General features: G+C 38.2%; 1 protein-coding gene and 1 long non-coding RNA gene across 6 annotated transcripts; both read left to right on the top strand.

Moving 5' to 3' along the window:
* The first annotated feature begins 1,242 nt into the window (after nt 1-1,242).
* Nucleotides 1,243-4,617, top strand: LOC131329976 (uncharacterized). 5 transcript variants are annotated; one of them, XR_009200907.1, is made up of 6 exons: nt 1,253-1,371; nt 2,044-2,108; nt 2,482-2,587; nt 2,745-2,996; nt 3,200-3,388; nt 4,289-4,614. It is a non-coding gene; the product is annotated as an uncharacterized LOC131329976 (long non-coding RNA). The 5 variants fall into 5 exon arrangements; XR_009200905.1 differs by having other exon boundaries at nt 2,482-2,665; nt 2,745-3,388; nt 4,289-4,617; XR_009200904.1 differs by having other exon boundaries at nt 2,745-3,388; nt 4,289-4,615.
* Nucleotides 4,618-5,316: 699 nt separating this feature from the next.
* Nucleotides 5,317-5,961, top strand: LOC131329964 (uncharacterized). The gene is made up of 2 exons (XM_058363413.1): nt 5,317-5,511; nt 5,594-5,961. The coding sequence occupies exons 1-2, from the start codon at nt 5,359-5,361 to the stop codon at nt 5,897-5,899; spliced, it is 459 nt and encodes a 152-aa protein (XP_058219396.1). The 5' UTR covers nt 5,317-5,358; the 3' UTR covers nt 5,900-5,961.
* Nucleotides 5,962-8,314: the final 2,353 nt, after the last annotated feature.

Here is an 8,314-nt window from a genome sequence, read left to right as displayed (position 1 = left end):
GTCCTATAGTGCACCACATGAGGCCTTTTATTGCAATCAGAATCGTCTATTTTTTACGTAATATGGACATAATCACTTTGGTACCAAGAATGAAGCTGGGCACGTATCGTTTGACACTTGATCGGACATAAAAATTTCATTTTATTGACAAGTTTGCATACCGATGAAGGGGTTTTCTAAACCTGATGGAGCCAAAAATTCATGTTAATGATTTAATCGACAAGCTAAAGGAAATCAACGGTATTGATTGTCATGGTTGTATTGTAGTTGCGTGGCTACTATACATTCACCTACAGCAGACGACTTAGTTTACTATCAAGTAAGTTGAACGTATAGATTCTAAAGGTCATTGTTGAGTCTATTCTTATAATGGGTGATCTGAATCGTTAGAATGTCATATTTTACCATTTCAATCAGTGTCACCTAAATCGGAGATCATCGGATATCAACAACTACTTGATCGGAAGATATTTAATGCGTTCAGAGGTATTAAAGTCTCATAATGTGCCACTCGAACACCACTTGAGGTGTTTATTCGTGATAAAAAACGTCTATCTTTTGTACCTTGTAGAGTAGATCATTCCTATCAAAAATGAAGTTTAACGGACACCCGTAACCACCTCATTGGAATAGTTTAGTCATGCCAATTAGACTAATCTAATTTTTTTAGGGTAGTGATTTTGCCACACCCTTTTTTGATAATGCCACACCCTGCAAGTGTATTTTTTGGTGCAAAAATACACTTGCAGGGTGTGGCATTATCAAAACATAGTGTGGCAAAATTATTTTCCTTTTTTTTATTATATAAAAGTATTTCGATGAGGTAGTTGGTAAAGTCCGATCAATTTGAACTTTCACGTGGAGATTCAATTTGACGAGTCTTGCAAGATGAATGGTTCGGATAATCGAGTAGAAATCCAGACGTGACGCACTAACTGCACCGTTCCTGATAAAAAAAAAAAACTAATTGCACCGTTCATAGAACCGGCACCATTTCATGTGTTAGTATTTCCTTTCCCCTCTTTCCTTCCACTGCGGTGAAAGGCCGGACTATTTGCAACCACAAATTTCCTGAACGTAGCCTGTTTTCATATGCAAATGAAATGTGTACCATATTATAAACAGGCTACGTTCAGAAAATTTGTGGTTGCAAATAGTCGGTCCCGTAGTGAATTAATTGCAAATAGGATACGACACCATTTAATAAAGACCCACTATTTCCCCTTCCACAACACACTTCAATCTCCCGCTACCTAGGGCTGGAAAATTTTCAAGTCTGGGGCTAGAAAATTTTCCCCGCCCTTCCCATCTCCCGCCATACCTAGCTAGGGCTTATCGATCTACTGCCTCTTTAGGGACCTGGAACATAGTGTAAGCCTCCTCTCTCTCTCTCTCTCTCTCTCTCTCTCTCTCTCTCTCTCTCTCTCTCTCTCTCCTCCCTTCGATATACCCCTTATTTCATTGTTTGCATCTCTGTGTTTTACAATATATACTCACCCATTAGCCGAATTGTTTTGTTTCTTTTTTCTTAAAATACGTTTTCTACAAATTAACGAAATCTAGTAAATTAATACTTCATCGCCTTGGTTTCTGTTATTCAATTTAATTCATCACCTTGGTTTCTGTTATTCAATTTAATTCATCGCCTTGGTAACACACACTTTCTCTCTCTCTTGATCTCCCCGTCATTTAGTTCATAGCAAGCCCTAATTAGAGTCCTCATTATAATATTGCTTTAGGTATTCAATTTAATTTAGGGCTTTTGACACCTGTTACCCAATAATTTATAGCTCTAATTGGCAATTGGTTCTGTAAAATAAAAAGAAACATGCCAGTAGGACAAAAATACTAGTAGTTCATAGCAGTTTGGTGGGATTTTCGTGAGCTTTTGGTTATGAATTTGGTTCTTTTTTGGGCTAGTAGGTTGCTGTGGTTGGCTATCTTTTTGGTGGTTTTGTTTACCATTCTTGCTGCCTTTGTTTTTTTGATGCCTATCTTGTACTGCTGTGTTTATTTTGGGGTGTTGCTGGTTTGTTGGATTAGGTGTGGTGTTTCGGTGCTAGCTGGTCGAAGTTTTTTGTGGCATTCGTTGTTCCTACTGCTTTGAGGTTGTTGTCTTTTTTCTCTGATATTTAGGTGGTGCTGCTGCTCATGATTTATAGTTCTTCTCAGGAATCAGTCATTTGGTTGGTGTCATGATTTATAGCTCTTCACGAGTTAGCCACCCATTGGATAAGCATGTTGTTTAGTCTCACTTAAAATATTCAAATGTATTTCAACCTTTTTTTACTTCTTTTTATGCTACACTTCTCGTCAGGTTTTTTTTAACAAGCTATATTAATCAGAGTGCAGGGTTTTTTTTTTCCTTCCCATTTTTTTAATGAAGTTAATGTTCTTTCAATTCATGCTTAAATGAAGTTAATGTTCATTCAATTCATGCTTGATGATTGGTATTTGCTAATTTATTTTGTTGTCCTATAGATAAGAAAAATGTCTGCTAGAGGTCGAGGACGAGGAGGTCGTGGAATGACACCTCATAGAGTGACTGCTAGAGCAGTGCTTACTCCTGCCGTGTCATCCACGCCAAGTAATGATCTAGCCCAAAACTCATCTCCTGTTCCACATATATCAGAGTCTGTGCAACCAAATGTATCATTGACACCTAGTATATGTTTTAACACCACCACTATGATTGCAAAAATATTTAGCTGAGTTTCATGAGAATCTATGTTCCATTTTTTCAGCAGATGCATCTGTAACAAAGAATGTATGTGGGAAAATTGAAGGTTTAGCGCTAGCCCAGATTCGAGGGTGTGGAGAGAAGGTGAAATTGGGCTTTTCTAGAACACTTGGACAACCAACCAGTGAAAACGATGATGACTTGACTAGGTTCACCACAGAGATAGGTGTTATTGTTCGGCAATTTGCTCCTTTATAGGCAAAAAGTTGGGAGAAGTTGCCCCGAGATGCAATGGATATCTGTATTGCACATTCGAGTAAGTATTAGTAACATGGCCTTGTTATTTGTCGGAGTAGTATGTTATAACATTTGTTGGCCCTTTCATATGAAATTGAGAATAATTGGATACTAGTTAAGAGAGTATGTAATAATATTCTGATGCAGTTTTGAGTCTAAGTTGACATCTAAGTCGCTATCTTCATGTATGCAATTGACTGGATGAATTTGTGAGATATGTAGGAAAATTTTGATCTTCCTAAAGCAACTTATGTAGACGAAGCTATATTGCGAGCTATGGGTAAGCGGTATTGCGACATGCGATCCCGTCTCAAGAAGAAATTTGAGAATGGAGACGTCAATTGCCCTACAGGTATAGAGGAGGTAGATTGGGCATATTTGTCTTACTTATGGAAAGACTCCGATTATGAGGTATGTGGTAAATTGGTAGTTGGAATGATTCTCTATAGTTAGGTACCGGTAATATCTTCATGCCTCGAACTCTTGTTACAAATTCTAATATGTAGCATGACTTTCTTTGATGTTGTGATGCTCCTAATTGGTTAGTGAAAATGCAGGAAAAGTGTAGCAAGTATAAGGATTATTGAAAAAAACCTAGGATTCACCACGTCGCTAGAATGATTCTCTATAATTTCAGCAATTATAGAGGTGTTTTTCTGCCTTGATAGAACATTTCCCGCAACTAATTTATGTTTTAAATATGCAGAAACTAAGACACAGTTGTTAAACTTACGTTCTTGAATACTGAAATTGAATTTTAGTTGCAAAGAATATGGTATAAATGCTGAAAGTGTGAAAGTTAGCATTTTTTTGGGTGGGCAAAGCTGCACTTTTTATGGCTTTAGCTCATCCTTGTTGAGCGATTGAGGTCGCTCAATCAGTCTTTACAACTTTTTTGCAAGTTGAGTGGTGGTACAACATTACTTTCCATAGCTCAACTTGTTTCACTGAATCACTCCTTGATCCCTATGAAGTGGTTTAGTCAACCATCGTTAGTTTAAAGCAATTGTACCAGTGGAAACTAATATCTGAAACTCAGTTTGCTTGTGTTCCTTTGCGTGTTTTTCCTAGCTCATCAACTAATTTAAGCCTTAAATATGCTGAATCACAAACTCAGCTGTTAAACTTATGTTCCTGGACTATTGTTAAGAGACGGGTTTTAGAGATAGTTAGTGTTATCCGTTTAAGGACTTTATTGCTGCTTGATTTCTCGTGGTTAAGTCATAATCTATGCGCTTAGCTACTAGGGCTATTCATGTTTAGTAGTGATGACATATTGGTTTGTAAAGCTTTTTATTGTGTTACATGCAGATTGCTCAACAATCGATGGTGATCATTTGATGGATGAAGATACCATATAGTAGGAGATATGAGATGAATGATGTTTTGGAAGACAAAGCTGCCTTTTGTCTTATTTTTAGGTACTTCTATATGGAAGAATGATGTCTTTAGTTTTTGGAAGAAGGATTGTGGTTCTTGCCTTTGATACTTGATGTTATGTTCGGGGGGTTTTGGCTTTTGTTTTGGGTATTGAAGAAGACTAAGGTTAAGATACCATAGTTTGACTTATGTGAACTGGTTTTAAGTTAATGTTATGCTATTGCCTGAGTTTTGATGAATAATGCCTTTGAAATCATGACGTGAAGCAAAAAGAAAACATCAAGCAACTTCTATTTTTTGTGATGATTTAGTTTGTAGTAAAAAGAAATTTTTTTGCCAAAAAATTTCCTCGCTATAAGAAATTTCTTTTTTGCAAGGGACAAGTTTCCTTGCAAAAAGTATTCACTAGTTTGTCAATAGAAATCGTCTTTGGCGAGGTATTTCTTCCTTGTTAAAAGAAATCACTTTTTGCGACGAAAAGTTTCCTTGCAAAAAGCCAGACCTATTTAGGCAAAAGAAATAGTCTTTTGCGAGGAACCTATTCCTCGCCAAAAGATTTTTTGTTCTAGCGAGAAAATACTTTGTCGCAAATGAGAGATTTTTTGCAAGGAACGGTATACCTTTGGCGACTAATTTGTTTAATATTAGCGTCCAATTATTTTCCTTGCTAAATGGTGTACTCAATTGCAACAAAGCTTATTTCTCGCAAAAGACATTTTTTTGCGAGGGAAAAAAAATTCCTCGCAAAAGAGAATCGGAGACTACATATTTGCGAGGAACTGACGACGAATGAAATTTCCTCGCAAAAGGCTTTTGGCGAGGAATTATAGTCCTCGCAAAAAGCCTGATTTCTTGTAGTGTCTTTCTGAACTGCAACTTTTACGCTTTCTTCTCTCTCTCTGTCTCTCTCTCTTTCTGTTTCTCTCTCTCTCTCTCTCTCTCTCTCTGATCAACGCGCTTCAATCCCCCTTCGTTGCTCACTCGGTACTCCATCTCTCTGGATGGAAGGAACCCGTTCGAGAGACAATGGCAGAGATGATCCCGATTATCCCGATTTTGGGATCTTGTGTTTCTGCGGAGAACCATCACCATTGAGAAAATCTACCACACAAAAGAACCCAGGTCGAAGGTTCTTCGGCTGTGCAAAGTATAAGGTGAGCTGCATTGCCCTAATTTAGTTGTTCTTCGTTTGATTTGAAACCCTAAATTGACATTATTGTAACTTTTCTTTCATAGACGAAAAAAGAAGATTGTGGGTTCTTCTGCTGGTATGAGCCTTCTATTTGGCAAGAAAGGAGTGATTTGGGGCAAATGAAAGTTCTGACAAATGCAAAGGATTTAACGACTGTGGAAGAACAACAATGTGAGAGTTTAGGGTCCATGAACATCAATGAAGAAATTGAGATGAAGATTGAAGCTATGCAGAAGGAGATTCATGAGTTATATGCTAGAAAAGAGTTTAGGAATGAGGGAAAAATGGACTGGAAGTTGGTTTGCTTTGTTGTTTTTTTCTGTTTTTTGTGGTACATGTACAAAGCTTGAAGTTCAGGCAATGACTTGGCTCTGCCTCTGCCTTAAAGCCCTGTTGTATTGCAATTTCAAAGTAAATTCAATGAAAAGTTTGGCTCTGTCTTAGTTGTGGAAACATGTGAATTTCTTAAAAAGCATTGTGAATGACCGGCAGGCTTCTCATGTTTAAAGTCTTCTCATTTAGTTATGTCTACAATAAAACACCATTCCAATTAACTGAAATGGAGCAATCTTGAATAGTGAGCAGCTGGAAATAGAATCACCATCGGCTGGTACAATAGCCACAGCAACCTGTGCCATATGAATCCGGACTGAACCATAGAAGTAATGAAGCTTTAGCAACTGCCACCAGTGAACTGTAAATAGCAAGGAAAACTGCAGAGACCATAGCAACTCCTGAAACAAATGTGTGCAGCTACCATTGCAAATTGTGGTAGTAAAACCATAGCAGTAGCAGTAGCTGGACTAGGTCAAAAAAAATTGAAAATCAATGCAGAACAGCACACAAGCATACATTGTTTGAGATCGCCTGACAGAAGCATACACAAGCATCCAAGCATATGTGGTGAATAATCAACTGCCTCAGCCCAGAGGCGAACAATAGAATATAGGACGCAAACTCTAACCTTAGAAAGCATAAAATAACCATACTAAAATTATTAGAGACCCATAAAATAGAGAGAAAAGCAGGACTTTTGAAAAAAGAACGGACTGAAACAGAGTTTCCTACGAAAAGTTATAAGCGAAACAAAAATAGACCAAAAACGGTTCGAACACCCGTTCTGAGGCCGTTTAGGCCTCAGATGGCTAAAAAACACGCGGCACATAGCTAAAGACAATGTGTCCTGACCGTTGAGCCATTTCGGATCGAACCCAAGTGGGCCCAAAGCCAAATTCCTTGGTCAGTTATTTACAAAAATACCTATTAGTAGCTTTGGCTATTACATCCATTTGCATAGCACAAAAACAAAACAGGTCCATAAACTGTTCCATAACATGTCTGCATATATTAGCAGCAACATTACAACTTAATTAGTTCAGCAAACATCAAAATAGGTCCACAAATGGTCCATAGACAGGTCCACATGCTGGCTGCATATAAATACAGCACTTAGTTACATCATACTTAGCTATGGCAAAACATCTATTGCCAATACAAAAGGTCCAGAAACCATCAAAACAAAATACCTAATACTTAGATATGGCCATAAACATCAAAACAAGTATGTAGTCCATACATGGTCACAAAAAGCTCCACAACACTTGCCAAAGCACTAAAATGCTGCATATCCATAAAGTGCCATTGCAGAGTTTGGTGTGGAAGTAGAGACTTGAGAAGATGATTGAGTGATTACCGAGCTTTGTGTTGGAGCCATGTTTGATGAACTTTGTGAAGGGCCAGCACCATCTCCCCTTGAGAAGTATACATTGCCATGTTTGGTGGACATCCTTTGCATCTATAAAATGAAGGAAAAACCTACATTTTAGAACAATTTCTAGAAGAATAACATATGAGCAAGAAGTTAAAGAGGAAATAGTTATAGAAGCAGTAGTGTTAGGCCTTGAAAGCTCATTTCCATAAGTGGTAGACATCATTTGCATCTGCAAATTAGAAAAATTTAGCTTTCAGAACAATGAACAATAAGGAACAATAAAGAATAATGCACTACAAGTTAAAGGGAGAATTATTACAGAAGCAGCAGTAGGGTTAGACCTTGAATTTTCTGGAATTGGTCCTCTTCCTCTCCCCCTACCCCTTGATCTCCCCCTCTAGTTGAATTTCCCCTGTCTGTTCCTATGCTTGTATCCCCCCTGCCTCTTCCTGTGCTTGAATCCCTCCCTCTTCCTCTTCCTCTGTTTGAAGTCCCCCTCTTTCTTCCTCTCCCTCTGCCTCTGTTTGTTGCAATTTCTTGTGTTATGACCAAATTCTTGGCAATTGCTACACCTTAAAGATTGGTGAGTCCTCCTAACTGCATTTGGATTCTTAGGCTCATCAACAGCTCTCCTTCTTAGCTTTTTTGGCCTACCAGATGGCCTTCTTAATGGTGGAGCCATAACTGCATCAAGGTCGGTGTGCACCCATTGGGTTTGGTCTGGTATAGGGTTAATAATTTCTGCATAAGACCTCACATATGATTCCTTGGGAAAAAAATTCATGGACAAAAGCCTCAGGTTGCCTTTTGTCTTTCACTATAGCAGCAATCCCATGCGGGCATGGAATACCAGTGACATCCCACTTTCTGCAACTGCAACTATGCCTTGCCAAGTCAGAAACATGTGTCATCATACCATCTCTCACCTCATATATCCCATTCCCAGCATATGTTGCTTCCCATAATCGAGTTTCCTCTTTCAGCTTCTCCCAAGTTGATTGAATCTTGGGACATATAACTCCATTGCATGTTGCAATCCAACTTCTTTTCTCCT

Source organism: Rhododendron vialii, chromosome 6a (genome assembly GCF_030253575.1).
Source record: "Rhododendron vialii isolate Sample 1 chromosome 6a, ASM3025357v1".
NCBI classification, from domain to species: domain Eukaryota; kingdom Viridiplantae; phylum Streptophyta; class Magnoliopsida; order Ericales; family Ericaceae; genus Rhododendron; species Rhododendron vialii.
This window is presented reverse-complemented; position numbering and strand designations above follow the sequence as displayed.

Coding starts and splice junctions, on each gene's coding strand:
- LOC131329964 (XM_058363413.1), top strand. CDS start 5,359: ATGGAAGGAACCCGTTCGAGAGACAATGGCAGAGATGATCCCGATTAT. Junction 5,512..5,593: donor TCGGCTGTGCAAAGTATAAG/GTGAGCTGCATT, acceptor TTTCTTTCATAG/ACGAAAAAAGAAGATTGTGG.